General features: G+C 33.6%; 1 protein-coding gene across 4 annotated transcripts in view; it reads right to left on the bottom strand.

Annotated features, from left to right (window-relative positions):
- Positions 1-16,836, bottom strand: part of Ranbp17 (RAN binding protein 17) — a 315,493-nt gene that overhangs the window by 257,757 nt on the left and 40,900 nt on the right. For all 4 annotated transcript variants that reach the window (XM_005376323.1, XM_005376325.1, XM_005376324.1 and 1 more), the window contains exon 12: positions 13,438-13,631. In XM_005376323.1, coding sequence (XP_005376380.1) covers positions 13,438-13,631 — 194 coding nt within the window. The remainder of the gene's footprint in view (positions 1-13,437; positions 13,632-16,836) is intronic.

Here is a 16,836-nt window from a genome sequence, read left to right as displayed (position 1 = left end):
TACATTTTATTGGCCAGATATTCCACATTTTATCTATTTACTCAACTGATGGATGTTTGGATTGTTTCTCTCTTTAAGCTATTATAAATAATGCTACAATGAATATTTATGTCCACATTTTTTATGTGGACGTATGGGTTAATTTTTCTTGGGTATACTTAGGAGTAGAATTCCTGGATTATATGGTTACTTCCACCTTTAACATGTCAAGAAACTGTCAAAATGTTTTCAAAAGCAGCTATATCATTTAAAATTACCACGAGCAAAATACTGAAGCTCTGTCTTCTCAAAATTCTTGCTAACAACTATTATTATCATCTTATTTATTAAATCCACTTAGTAGATGTGAAGCAGTATCTCACTGCAATTTTGACATGTCTTTGTCCAATAAGCAATGAGTTTGAGTGCCCTTTCATGTATTTACTGGCTATTTGCACATCTTTTTTAGAGAAATACCTTCAAATCATTTCATGAGTGTCTTTTATTATTCAGTTATAAAAGTTTATATATTCTAGTTGTAAGTCTCTTGTCAGGTATATGGTTTGAAATATTTTCTCCTAGTGTATGGATTAATTTTTCCCTTTCTTGATGGTGATTTTTGATGCACAAAATTAGTTCTGCTACAGTTCAATTAAGTTTTTTTATTGTTGGCTTTGGTATTCTATCTAAGAAACAATTGGCTAACCAAAAGTCATAATTATTTATTCCTTTGCTTTCTTTTAAGTTATATGGCTCTAACTCTTAGATCTAAGTACTCCAGCTCAGACACTAGATTAGTGTGTAGAGAATAAAACAGGTGACTCCAGCACAAGCTGTCAGCTAATTACAATGCCTGAAAAAAACTCAAGAAAATCCAACTGACATTTATCAATGACGAGAAAATTGAGAGCTAATAAAATAATTATTTGCTAAGTCATTCAGTTTTGGGAATAGGTAACCAGAACACAATCCCTCAGCATTTCATATTCTTCCATCCTGCTTTACTTTGTTAATACTTATCACTTCCTAACACACATCTGGCTATCATTCCTTGTCTATTCCTAAAAAGTGTAAATTGCGTAAGAGCAGGTATATTTGTTTGGTTCTCTACTCCATTTCCAGAGCATAAAACATGCAGTTATTAACAGACATGGGTTACTGACTTATGAAACATTACACAGAAAATATAGCATGAAATAAGAAATAAAAACATCAATTTAGTAAATATTAAAATTTTAAAATGAATATTAGTATTTCTACTGCTTAAGTAGCTTAAATTAACTTCTAAAAATACTGAAGACAAAATATGATACAGGTGAGTTTGCTAACTTGGCAAAACTTATTTGTAATTCTAACAATCAATACTCAAAACACATATTTACAGAAATGTGCAGAGCAGTGAAAATTATCAATTAGTAAAAACTTTGAGTAATCTAGTGCACGTATTCCAAGCTCTGGTGGAACAAAGTTGACTCTGCCTTCTTATTTCAGCTTCATATTATAAACAACTACAATTTTCATGTCTATGTATTGCCACATTTAGAGTTCCTAAATGAAAAAAGCTTATGTGTGTTATATATAACGTATTTATTAGATAAGCTTTGTTTAGGTATGAGTTATAGTGCTCCTGGCTGTGCATTTGATGTTCATGTTCAACATTATATATAAAGAAGATGGCCTTAAACAGAAACACACATGAAACAAAAGTACATCCTGGGGGCTGGGGATTTAGCTCAGCGGCAAAGCGTCTGCCTGGCAAGCGCAAGGTCGTGAGTTCGGTTCCCGGTACCGGAGAAAAACAAAAAACAAAACAAACAAACAAAAAGTACATCCTGACTACTTGATGAAACTGTTATGAGCAAAGGCCACTGGAACAATGGCAAATTCATTGTTCACAAAGACTGTAGAAGATGATCACAAAATAACAACAACCAGTTATATTTCTCAGAAGCTTCCTTCTTCCCTTCTTTCCTCTCCACTCTCTTCTTCTGACAGAAGTGGGGATCTTCAAGGGGAATGCTAAGCTAAATCCCCAGCTAGTTGCCCTGGTTGACCTCAAACTTGCCACTTTCCTGCCCCAGCCTCCTGAGTAGTTGGGATTACAGGAATGAGCTTTAGTTTTCAAATACCCTAGGTCAAGTTTGGTGCATGCCTGCAATCCCAGCACTCTGGGAAGTTGAAGCAGTAGACTGCAAGTTCAAGTCTAGCTTCAGCAAATTAGATCCTGTCTGAAAATAAAAACTGAAAAAGGACCAAAGAAGTATCTCAGTGGGTTCAATACCTTGTAGTGTGGACATACACATTATAAAAGAAAGAAAAAAACCCTTGAAATACATACTGCAAACATGTACTAATAAAAATTACCCAAAAAATATCCTACTATAAACTATTTCTCAAAGGAAAAATATTTATATGTAAATAGCTTTCTCCCTTGTGTTTTATGAATTCAGATTTTAAGATTTTCTTAAAAGCTTTATTACTGCTAAAAATAACTGCAAATATTTATATAGTAACTATGCATTAGGTACTGTCCTGTTACTTATCACTTAAATCTATATTCACTTAACACACAAATCACTATTAAAACATACAGAGCTATGAGTCAAACCTAAACAAACTTCCAGTAGCCCATTCTCAAATTATTAAACTTTCTCTCAAGCCTGCCAAGAAGAAATTCTCAAGTAACAGTGGTCAATTAGCCTGAAGACCTTGACACAGTATGTTTGATCCCACTATAAGTGTCTAACACATTTGCATCTCTAATCCTGAACTGTCTCCCAAATCTGGAACACAGAGGGGATGGCCGTTAGGTACATTTTTATAGAAAAGTTTCACACTTCTTTTGATTCACAAAGCACACACTGCAAAACCAAGAATATCTAACATATGAATACTGATTGCTTAGTTAAATTTAAAATCAACTTACTTTAGAGGCTTTTCATTAATGTAAACAAAATCATTTGGCAGCTAGCTTCTAATAAAGCCAGACTACCTCAAAATAGACAAAGATTCATCATGTATATAATTTTAAATCTCTCTATTGGAAGGTATTTATTCAAAGAGCTGGAAGCAGTACAATTTAGCTCCAAAGAATACAACCTAAGCTCAAATCTGACCTCCAAATATTTATTGCACTAGATATCTAATCTCTGGGGCTTTCCTTATTTTGGGGTATAAGGATGACAATGATATCCAGCTTACAGGGTTCTGACAAGCAGTAAATGGTATTTTGCATGTAAAGTACTCATAATAATGCCCGTGAGTACGTATTATAAAGTAAGTGCTCAGTAAATGTTGGCTATTACTATTTCTTAGGTATTTATCCCTTTTTTCATTGTGGTTTTGTATTATAACTACAAAAAACATACCAACATGTACAGCATTTAGGTCTTCATTATGTGCTTTACTTTATTTAGAAGGTGCTCAAAAAAATGAAGTCACATAATATTTAAGAATTTTTACGTTCTTTCCCCCATCAAAAAGACTTGTTAAAATGAAAGCTAGCTAAAATTGGCCACATACACTTTCTATATATAAATGCTGTTGGGAAAACAAACAAAAAAATCTTTTAAATTGAAAAATAATTATTACAAGTAAAAGACACTTAGAAAAGCATCTGCTAAGTACCTAGTGTCATGTTCTGTGGTAGATAAAACTCAATACATGGACTGGGGATTTAGCTCAGTGGCACAGCACCTGCCTGGCAAGCGCGAGGTCGTGAGTTCGATTCCCAGTACCAGAAAAAAAACAAACAAAAAAACCCAACAAAACTCAATATGTAGATGTATGGGGAAGAGGAGAAAAGGGCAGAGAGATTTCATGACCAAGGACTTGAACCTAATGAGAGAGAGATAAACTGCAGTAAAAAAATCAGTAATTCTTGCAATGCTGTGTAATGAGTACCATGGTCTAAAACTAAACCAATAATATACATAAAGCATGAATTTCTTAAAATTTAAAATTTTATTAATTTTACTGTGACCTTCAATTAACCCTTTAATATCAAAGAAGCCACTGAAAAGCATCACAGGATAAAGTGAAACCATTTTTTCTAAAATTAAAAGTTTGAGAAACAGCATACTTTCACTCCTTCCTACTTTGGAATGATTACTAATGAGTAATGAAGTAAAATGCAGGTACAGTATTCCTAAATTTTAGAAAGTTAAGCACAGTGAATCAAAATTAGTGTTAAATATGAACAATGAGAAGCGGGTGTGATGGCGCACACCTGTAATCCCAGTCCCAGCAGGTTCACGCAGGAGGATCACCACAAGATCAAGGCCAGGCTGGGCTACACAACTGAGTTTAAGGAAAGCTGGAACTACATGGCAAAACCCAAAAGAAAGAAAGAACAATGAAATATAAAAGGATTATTCCAAGTTATCAAATACAATTTTGCTATTCAGATGAATGAGAGGTGATACTTCTCAAGAACATTAAATCATTCCTCAAACCTCAACAATTTTAGAGTCAGTGTTCAAGGATCACCACCTAGAACAGTGGTGGTGAGCCTATGGCTCACATGCACAGCAGGCTGTTGATCATTGAAACCTCTAAAAGGTTTGCTATCACTGATTTAGAAGAATATGTAAAAAATTTCTGCAAATAATAAACAGTTCCTTAGAAAAATTATCAACAGATACAAACAAGCATCTGGCAGAAAAACAAACACAAATAGTGCATGTATCTGAAAGAATGCCAAACTTCATTTCTAACAAGAAAAATGAATTTTAAAACCACATGAAATGTGATTTTAGGCCCAGTGAGCTGTTAATAAATCCTACAGGTAAATATGAGTCAAAGAAAATTTTTATATACTTCTAGTAGGAATATAAAAATAATCCATTGGAAATGGAATAGAAATGAAAAATATCTGATAGATGAGTTACATATCTACAAATTTTTAAAAATCTCTTTATATTAAGACAATTTTCATTATAATTTCCCATTTTTCCTATTTATTCTGAAACATTTAAGGCATTTGTTTTAGCAGCTGTTCAAGCAGAGAACATTTTTTGCTTAACAAAATAATTATTGCTATAATAATCTGTAATTATGGTTTATAACTGCAATAATCCCAAAGAAATCAGTCATTACCATAGATCACAAGTAATCGTTAACTACTGTTAATGACCTATTTCTTAGGGAATATTGTTTTTGTAAACCATGACCACATCACCACAAATATGAAAGAGCAAGACAATATAACACAAATGAGATAATAATATAATAATAAACTTATTTTGTAACATTAAAAGCCATTAAGCATCTAAATTAAAGCACACATAACAAGAGCATATAATTTTCTTTGTTCAACACTAACTGAAGTGTTTAGTTCTGCACAAAGAAATTGAATACTGTCACACCCAATGTATAAACTAGAGCCACATTTGGCATTTTTTGTAATATAACACAATTACTTTTCAGTACACTATAGATACTTTTAAAAGGCAGACAGCTTTCTTCTCACTGATCTTTTGACTAAAAGGAAACAAATATTTAATAAAACCTTTTATGTGCCAGGCATTATATGAGACATCTTCAAACGTCATTTTATATTGAAAAAAAAATAGTGTGCATGTATGAAAATTTCAATTTATATTACTCAAGAATCAGGTTTGATTTAACTTATTCAATACAGACCTATTTAATACTATTAAATTATTTCATATCAGTTAAATTCATAGGTATAATCATAGGTATAATTTTCACAGGTATAATATAAATTCATAGGCATAAATTCATAGGTATAATTCACAGGTATAGGTATAATACATCTGTATTTTCGATGTCCTTCTGAAGTCTTTTACAATTAAATTTTTTACATTTAATGTAATATTTGATAGACATGAAAGCATATATGCAATGTATATGAAGTATAATCACTACTTAAGAACCAGTATATCACTGATACTGTCATATCCACCTCTGAACCCTCCCTGAGCTTGTCTCCCTACCTCCTACCTTAGATATAACCATGGTTCTGTGTTTGGTGATTACTATTCATGGAACATTTTCTCACTTATGCATGTATTCCTAGTTAGTATGTTTCTTATTTGTTTGGAATTTTTAATGGAAGCTGTTTACTAAATACGGCTTTCTCAGAGTTTATTTTCTTCACTAAACATCTCTGACATTCACTCTTGTTTATTCTTACTGCTGTATAATACTCCATTGCACAGCTATGTTTATCTTCAGATTAATGGGAGTTTGAGCTGTTTCTATTTTTCGGCATTAGGAACAATGATATTATGAATATTACTGCACATATTGTAGCGTCATCTGTCAATGCTGTATGTATTTACATATCCAAGTATAGAAGTGCCAGGTCACGGAGTATTCAAATATAAGAAACTGCCAAATTCATTTATGTTCTGTTTCCAATGGATTACTCTTATGCTCCTACCAGAAATGTATAAGAATTCTCTTTGGCCCACACTGACCTGTAAGATTTATTTTACAGTCTAGTAGGATTAAAATCTCACATTGTGTGGCTTTAAAATCCATTTCTCTTATTAGAAATGAAGATGAGCACTTTTACAAATACATGTAGTACTTGTATTTGTTTTTCTCCTGGATACTTGGTTTTATCTGTTGACATATTTCCTAAGGAATGTTTTATATTATTAATTTGCAGGAATTTTTTCCATATTTTTCTTGATGGTGATCCTTGCTGGATTTGTATATATGTGAGTGAGTGTTGCACATCTTGTCCCAGCAATAGCCTTTGAAAATTTTTAATCTTGAGTCACTTTTAGTAAGTTATATATACTCATTTATTAATTTCAAGTTTCCTAATTTACTGACCTCAGAAAATACTATGAATAACATCATCATTTAAATCACTGCTGCATCCAGAATCACCTTTCATTTCTAATATTATTTGTAATTCTCTTTTCTTCTTAATCTCATGAGATATTTATCAGCTTATCAGTCTTTTTGAAAATTTAATTTGTTTCTTATTTCTTTAAGTTTTGCTCTTTGCTTTTCCATTCAAATGATTAAATCTGTTCCTCTCATTCCAACTTCTCAAGTTAGATGCTTAGGTCACAGCATTTCAACCTTTTGTTCTTTTCTCTTCTTTTCTTTCTTTTTCCTTGTGGTGTTAGGGATCAAATCCAGAGCTGCTCACATACCAGGCAAATGCTCTACCACTTAGCTACATCCCCATCCCTCTTTTCTAAACAAGCTTGGTTTTCAGAAACTTTTCTTTTTAAACTCTGCTGCTGCATTTCAGAAATGGTGTACTTCAATTATTGTGTAGGTCTATTTAAATTTATTTTTTAAACTAATTTTTAATTTGGAAAACAAATATAAAACTTAGAATGAAGTTGAGGCAAACTGCATCATAAGCAGATTTTCTGACAGAGGCTAAATAAAGTTTAAAAAAGCAAGTAATGACATAAGGAAATGTTTCTGCTACGGGACCAACAGTACTCACAACCCCCCAAAAAGAAAAAAAATGCACAAGCACCTGGATCATATACTCATTTTAATAGTAGTAATAGTGATACTTTTAAACACCTATTACTACTTTTTTTTTTTTTAGGTACTGGGAATTGAACTCAGGACCCTACACTTGCCAGGCAGGCGCTTCTGCCACTGAGCAATATCCCCAGCCCCTAAACACATATTATTGACTGTGCATAGCCCAGAGTTATAATTCCATACTTCAATAACAATGTGCTGAGTGTTCCTAAAGAAAAATTTTAAAAAGGAATAACCCAGATGTTTCCTAATGTGACAAAGTTCATCTACGTTTAGTTATGCAGAGAATTACATGCAACACGTTATTTGATCAATATTCTAAAGTAAGATTTAAGGACAACAATATGATGAAGGAAATCAAAGACAAAATGCTTCTCTAATATTTTATTCACTGTCTTTCATCTGTTTGCCATCACTGTCAGAAATTCAGGAAAGTCATCAACCATCAACATCTAGTTCATTAATCATATCTGCTGCTGTGGGATTTTGCCCAAGACACCTCATCTCGGTTCCCAATTCCTTTGTTGTTACAGCTCTGTCACCACCCTTGTCAAGTAGTGAAAAGAGCCTCTGTGAATTCTGCAATCTTACCTATAAACTATTTGAAAGTATGTTTTTCAATTTTTCACTAAAGACTTTCTGGCAGTAAATATTCTGCTTCTATTTGTCTGAACATCTCTTTCATGCATTCTTGTTCTCAAAAAAGATTTTGTGATACACAATAATGAGGTTGAGGTTATTTTTGTCTCACGCTTTAAGAATAATATTTCATGATTCTGGTCTCCACTTTTACTGGAAGTGAGTTTTCAAAAATGAGTTACCAGTATATACTACATTTTACCAGTTACCATATTTTATGATGCTTTTTAAGTGATCTTTCCTCTCTAGCTACTTATAGGATTTTCTGTAATGGGGGTAACACAGTTTGATCAAAGTGGTATTTTTAAAGAATATCTACTTTTACCACTTGTAGCAAAAAATAACTACAAATGTACAATAGTATAAAAATACAGGAATAAATTTAGTAAATGAGTTTTTAAAACTACAATTAAAAATATTGCAAAAAATTCAATATTCATGAACTGGGAAACTCAATATTATAAATGGCCCAAATGATTCTATAGATTGAGGCATTCCCAATTAAAGTTCCAGTGAGTATCTTTTTTTTGTAAGAAATGGCAAGCTGCTGCTAAAATTAATATAGAAAGATGAAAGATGTAGAAGTAGTAAAAGGGACAAGATTAGAGGAATTTTACTACCTGATTCCAAGATTTATTATAAAACCAAAACTAAGACAATGTTGTATGGGCATAAGAACAGACATACAGAGCAACAGTATACAACAGAGTCCAAACTCCAGAACAGACCTTTGCCTTTTATGGGCAATTAATTTTCAGCAAAGGTGCTATGATAATTCCATGGGGAAAAGATAAGTCTTTTCAGCAAATGGTACTGCAACAACTGAATTAACTTTATGGGGCAAAAATCTTGACCCTTAACTTACAACATCCATAAAGATTAACCTAAAATGGATCACAGACCTAAACATAATAACAAAACAGAACATCAAAACTAAAAACATTTGGGGGCTGGGGATTTAGCTCAGCGGCAAAGCGCCTGCCTGGCAAGCGCAAGGTCGTGAGTTCGGTTCCCGGTGCCGGAGAAAAACCAAAAAAAAAAAAAAAAAAAAGAAAAAACCTAAAAACATTTGGTGTATAAAAGACAATTAAGAAGGCAAACCACAGACTGAAAGAAAACATTTGCAAAACGTATATAAAAAAGGGGATTCTCTACAGAATGAGGCAATCTTTAAGACTCCATTATAAGCACACATACAAAAAACTACCCAATCTAAAAATGGGCAAAAAAGCTGAACACACTTTTCACTCACTCACACATATATATATATACACACACACACACACACACACACCCTCCAATAAGCACACTACTATGGTTTATATCTAGATGCCCCACCAACGCCTTATGTAATCATAGGTAGGGCTTCTAAAAGGTGATTGAATCATGGGGACATGATTATGTGGGACATGGGGACAATGTATTAGTCCACTGATGAGTTTATAGCTAAATGTGAGGTCAGCAAATAAACTCTGGTCAAAGGAGGTACGCTGCTGAGGATGAAGCCTGGAAGGATATAGCTTCCTCCTCCTTTCGTTGATCTCTACTTCCTGGTGTCATGCCATGAGCTCTTTCTCCTATGCTATGTCCCTATGGAATGCCACCCTGCCTTGGAGCCAGCCAATTAATGACTGAAACATCTACAAACTATGAGCCAAAATAAATCTTTCCTCCTTAAGAGTTGTGGTGTCAGGTATTGTGTCTCAGTGAGGAGAAAATAATGAATACACACATAGCCAAAAGCACATGAAAGATGTTCAACAACATCATTAATCATCAGGGAAATGCAAATTACAGTCACAGGAAGATACCACTAGATACCTAGTAGAATGGCTGGTTAAGAAAGCAAACAATATCAAAATATGAGCATATGGAACAACTGAAACTCTTATAGTACATGAAAATGCAAATTTATACAGACTTTCATAAAATAATATAGCAATATTATATAACATTAAACATACATTTGCCATATGATTCAGTATGTTATTTACATACAAAGACATGTACACAAAAGTTCACAACATCATTATTCATAATAGCTTAAAAATTGGAAGTGTAATTCAAGGGCTCACCACCTGATGAACAAATTGTATCAAAGGCACACTAGAAAATACTGTGCAGCAATAAAAAGGAACAAATTATTAATACACACAACATATTTGAGTCTTAAAAATATTATGTTAAGCAAGGCAAAACACAAAAGACTACCTATGTTCCCATTATATTAAAATTTAAAATGATAAAACTATAGTGAAAAAATCAGACCAGTAGTTACCTAGAGCAGAAGTTGGAAGAGATTAAAGGGATGAAAAAATTACTTAAAATGAAGGAACTATTTTCTATCTCAAATATAGTGTAGTTAAACAACTATGCATAACTACTAAATTCATCAAATTGTATACTCTAAAAAAATAAATAAGTAAATGGAAATAAAAAAAAATAAATAAATGGAAAAATATATTTGCAACTTTGATCACAAAGTCACTTCTCTAAATTATGAAAAGCTCTTAGAAACTGGTAAGGAAAAAAAGTCAACAACTCAACAGAAACATGAGCAAAGGAAACATCTACAAAATGGGAAAACCAACTGGTTCTTACATAGGTTAAACGTTCAAAATGATATAAGAAATGCAAATGTTAAATTATACTGAGAAATCATCTTCACACAAAGGATTCCCAAAGATTCAAAAGCTTGGTAATGTTGCCCTATGAAGGCTATCTGGAAATAATCTCATGGATTTGCTGATGAATCAGCCAATTAGTTTAACCCTCAAAAAACACAATTGAGCAATATCTGTAAAATTACAAACATATTAACCCTCCATCCAACAGCAATTCCACTTCTGGAAACTTATAAACCTGTATACATATAAAGTGACATTTGTACATGGTTAGCCTATGCAGTGATACATTTATTAAGACTGTAAACAACTTCTGACTATCACAGTGAAGGGAATAGTTAAGTAAATTATGATACATTAAAAATATTATATAGCTATAAAAATAAATGTTTAACATACAAATATGAAAATACCTCTAAAACACATTGTTAAATGAAAAAAAGTAGAGAATAAAACAAAAGTGCTATGCCAAAGTCTATATTAATAATGAACAGATAAGAATTTACGCATTCTTAAGTATTTGTACATGCATACAGAAACTTTGGAAAGATGCAAAACTAGTATGGATGGCTACTTGCTAGAGATGAATGGTAGAAAGGAATGGACTACTAGAATAGAACACAATTTTTTATAACGTAAATATACTATGTTTTAAAAAAATTAAATTAATTCAAATCAAGTTTGATATGAAATATGTAAGATAGCAGATATGCAAAGTAAAGTCACAAATTTGAAAATACTATTTAAAATTCAAAAGAAAATGGTTTGTTTAAAAAATATATAAAGGTTATGAAGGTACAGCTCAGTGGTGGAGTTCTTGCGTAGCATGCATAAGGCCCTGGGTTTGATCTCAACACTATCAAACAAAGCAAAGCAATGTGAACAAATGTAAAACAAAATCAAAAGAAACAAACCAAACATGTTTGTCTTTCTTGTACATATATATATATGGCTCCCGAAAATCAGTCAGAGAAAGACATATAATCCAGTAGTAAATGGGAACTGAACAAGAAATGCACATATATTACTGGAGATGACACAACCAACAGTATGTATGAAATAATGTTTAACTTAAACAGGGGAATTAAAATACTCATGATGTACATTATCTCAACTAGACTGTCAAAAATTTGAGTGTAATAATATGAGCTGGTTAGTGAGAATCTAGGTTGGTGCAGCAAGCTAGTCTGTAGCACAGCCTCCCACTTTTATATGTGGAATTTTACTAGAACACAGCCACACATATATGGCTGCATCCCAACTGTAAAAGCAGAGTTGAAGAGTTGCAACAGTTATAAAACATTCACAGAGTTCTAAAATACTTCACAAACAAAGCTGCCAATTCCTGGTAGGTATCAATGGAAACTCATAAACACTATTGGCAGATGTAAAGTAGGGAAAATTAGTTTATAAAATAGTTTTTAAAAAGCTTATTATGTTACTTACACACCACAACCTTACAGCAACACTGTATTAGCAAAAAATAAGGCAAATAACAAATACCCACTGACAAGGGAATCATAAATGAATTATACTATATTTAAACAACCTAAGAGTGCAAGCAAGAGAAAATTAAGGTATGTGCATCAATGTAAGCTTTCACAAATGCTTTACTAAGAAATACTGATAAAATAAGTTGTAGAAAAATATAATTCCATTTGTTTACAGTTCAAAAATGCAAAATCATATATTATTTTCAGAATCTATGCATGGTAAAACTGAAGAAAAGGTATCAACTGATAAAGAAAAATGATTATTAAGTATTCTGTTGGTAAGAAGGAGGACAGATTCAGAAAGATGAACAAAGGATGCTGCAGAGATACAGGCAATGACTTACTCTTTAACAGAGATGATGTTTCATTTTAACTACTATTCTGTATCTCTCTCCCTATACATATATATATATGTTTTTCTATGTATTTGATACTTAATAATTTTCAAAGTGTGAAGATGGGAAATCATTGGAAGCAAATCTGAATTTGATTCCTTACCAAACTCACTTTCCAACACGAGAAAAAAATAAATATAGGAAAAAATTCTGGAACTATAATTAAACTGTTGCATAAACCCAATTTCATTCTTATAATAAACCATCTCATTTAAAACACTGAAAAATGGACAGGTACAGTGCTATACACCTGAAATCCTAGCTATCTGAAAGGAGGATCACAAGTTTGCTATCCTGGGCAACTTAGCCTGTCTTAAAATTTAAAAATGGGTGGGGATGTAGCTCAAGGGGCACAGTGTTTGCCTGGCATGTATGAGGCCCTGGTTTCAATCAACCTACTATAGAAATGAAGGACACATAAACATTTAAAAAGAGACTTATCTGTTCAAGGATCATTATCAGCTTTTGATATGAATGCCACAGAGAAGTATTTCCTAAAAATCTTATAAAGGAGGATTACAAAATCAAATAGGAGGGGATGGGGATTTAGCTCAGCAGAACAGTGCCTGCCTGGCAAGCGCGATGTGGTGAGTTCAATTCCCAGTACCAGAAAAAAACAAAAAAATCAAATAAGAAGCTAGCAAAATACTACCAGGTTAATAAAACTAATAGATTACTAAGGGACCAGAAATTGGGGAAAATACATACACATAATTTATAGTAAGATTATTAAAGTGATTTGTGGTACTTAATATTCACATAATATTCACATAATATTTACTCACATGTTTTATTAATCCTCACATAAAATTTACTGACCTTCTTGAATTTCCATGTCCACAGTTATCCGAGAAGGTGAATGCAGAAGTTTTTGGTAATTCTGTGCATTTTGGTCAAACAACTGTACAAGCAGAGTGCATGTCTTTTCATATTCACATCTGCTGACAGTGCACAACTGTTCCAGTTGCTGAAATACAGTAGCAGTATCATCTAGTGGATCATCTAAATGATCTCTGCAAACATACAAAAAATTTTCAGATAACATTAGAATAGCATATACTTTTATTAACCACAAATAAACTATGTCAAATAAAAATTCTGTGATAAAGAAATACAAGATTAGAAGGTAAAAAATTATCCGTGAAGATGACACAATTATGTACATAGAAAATACCACAAAAAAGCTATGAGAACTCATATGTGAATCTACTAAAGTCACAGCATACAAGGTCAACATACAAAATCAACTTGAGAAATAAAATTGGGAAGTTTACATTTTAAAGAAGTATCATACAAAGGCTCTGGAAAACATAAAATACTAATTACGTTTAACTCGATTATATAAGATCTGAAGGTTGAAATTATAACACTGATGAAAGAAATCAGAGAATAGCTAAGTAAGACATGCTCACTGACTGAAATACTACATATTGTTGTGATCTCAATTATTCACCCAAATTAACCTATAGATTCAACACAATTACATTTAAAATCCCTATGAAATTTCTTTGTAGAAACTGACAAACTGACTCTCAAAGTTACATGGAAAAGCAAAGGAAGTAGAATAGACAAAAACATTTTAGACATAGGAGGCTGTCTCAAGGGACTCACAAACCCACTAACACTGGGGTTTCTGAGGGGCACCCCCACGCGTGCCTGGTGACACGTGAAGCCCCAGGGCAGGTGCTCCACAAAACTACTGAAGCCGCGATTTGCGTCTGGGTTCCAGGGTTCGAGTCTGGGTTGGAACGCGGAAACAGGCAGTCTGTGATCACTGCCAAGGCAGCCCACCTCTGGTTCCTGTGCTTGCGGTGAAAGTCTGCAGACACAGAACCAGGCAGCCCACAAACTGAAGACCCTGCAGTCCGTGTCTGGGCTCTACCTTCACCCTGAACTCCCTGGAGTCACAGGACCAAGTGGTCTGTGATAACGCAACCAGTGCAGACCATTTCTGGTTCATACTTGTGCCCTGAGCTGATTGGAGACATTGGATCAGACTGTCTGTGACCTGACGACATCATGATTGGTGTTGAAGACCTGGGAGAACTAGGTAAATTTCACCATCTGCTGGAAGAACCCAAACTAAGCAGTACACCCCAGGGCCATGAAGGGCAAGTTTGACCACCAGGAAAGTTAGGGAGGTTAGTGACCTTTGCTGGGCTGACAGGGAGGAAAGGGACTGAGTGCTTTACCACCAACATCAAACATGACAAGATGAAGGACTAAAACGCAATCTCAGAACTCCACTTCTCTCAGAACAAGTCCAGGACACATCGAAATAGGAGAACTTGGTAAACACACTACTGAAATTGCTGAAATGATTGCAATGGAAGTGAAGAAACAACTCCATCAGGCCACAGAAGAGATCAGATCAGAAATAATCCCTCAGGAAAAAATGAAATGACAATAATAATGAAAGAACTGCTCAGCACATCTAAAGAAGAAACATATAAAAAAATAGATGAACATCAATGAACAGAAACATTAAATGAAAAATACAGAAATGAATTGGAATGCATGAAGCAGATTCATAGAGATATCCAGGAAATCAAAGCTTCCATTGAAAGCTGCCAAAACCACTTGAATGAAGCCGAAGATAGAATTTCAGATCTTGAGGACAGCATGGCAGCTAGCAATCGTGAAACAAAGGATCTCTTAAAGTCAATAAGGAATCAGGAAAAATCAATTCAATAGCTACGAGACAAGGCAAACAGGAATAATGTACAACTGACAGGAGTCAATGAAACAGCAGGAGGCAACACAAATGACATAAATAATATTTAGAGAAATAATAGCAGAAAATTTCCCAAGCATGGAAACAGAACCTGACATACAGTAAATGAGGCATATAGATCTTCAACTAACCATAACCAAAATAAAACTACACCCAGACATATAATAGTCAAGATCCCAGATCTCCAGCAAAAGAACAGAATAGTAAAAGTTGCTAGTGAAAAGAAACAGATTACCTATAAAGGAAAGGCAATCAGAATCACGGCAGACTTCTCAGCACAAACCATCCAATCAAGAAGAGCTTGGAGCGAAGTATTATAGGTCCTGAGACAAAACAGCTTCCAACCAAGACTGATGTACTCTACCAAACTTTCTTTCAAAGTCAACAGAGAAATAAAACATTTCCACAACAAAGAACAACTGAAGAACTTCATGAGTGCTAAACCACTGTTGCAAAAAGTACTAAAGGATATTCTAGACAAAGAAAAACATGAGCGCAATTTCAAGAACAATAATAGAAAGGAACTGAAAAGAAGACCAACCAATTAAACAGGTAGGAAAAGTAGGAAACCAACAGCAAGTAAATAACATGTCAATGATAAGTCAACACATATTGGTTATAACCATAAATGTAAATGGCTTCAATTTACCACTCAAACAGACTGGCACAGTGGATTAAGAATCAAAATCCAACAATATGCTGTATACAGGAAACACATTTTGCTCAAAAGGAAAGCCACAGACTGAAAGTCAAAGGATGGAAAACAATCCTCCATGCAATAGGAACCCAGAAAAGAGCAGGTGTAGCTATTATGTTTGCAGACAATGTAAACTTCAAACCGACAACAATCAAAAGAGATAAAGAAAAGAAGGTCACTACATACTTGTTAGGGGAAAACTGCAAGAGGACAAGATAACAATCATAAACATGTATGCACCAAACTATGTAAGACAAATCTTACCAGACATAAAAACTCATACAATTAATAACACTATTGTAATAGGGGACCGCAATACCCCACTGACACAAAGAGATAGGTCAACTGGACAAAAAATCAGCAAGGAAATAACAGATCTGAACCAAAGCCGTGAACAAATGGACTTAGGAGATGTATACAGAGTGTTCTACCCCACCACATCAGAAAACACATTTTTATCAGCTGCATGTGGAATTTTCTCTAAAATAGACCACATTCTAGCTCAGAGAGCATACCTACCTAAATGCAAAAGAATTAAAATTATCCCATGCATATTTTCTCACCACAGTGCAATGAAATTGGAAATTAATGACGAAAGGATCTCCAAAAACTACATAAACACTTGGAAATTAAACAACAACCTCCTGAACAACCAATGGGTCACACAAGAAATTAAAAAAAAACCTATAAACAAGTGAAAATGTAAATACAATTTACCACAATATGTGGGAATGCAATGAAAGCAGTCCTCAGAGGGAAATTTATAGCGGTGAGCTCACACATAAGG

This window comes from Chinchilla lanigera, unplaced genomic scaffold (assembly GCF_000276665.1).
Source record: "Chinchilla lanigera isolate Chin_1 unplaced genomic scaffold, ChiLan1.0 scaffold00007, whole genome shotgun sequence".
In the NCBI taxonomy this organism is placed as follows: domain Eukaryota; kingdom Metazoa; phylum Chordata; class Mammalia; order Rodentia; family Chinchillidae; genus Chinchilla; species Chinchilla lanigera.
This window is presented reverse-complemented; position numbering and strand designations above follow the sequence as displayed.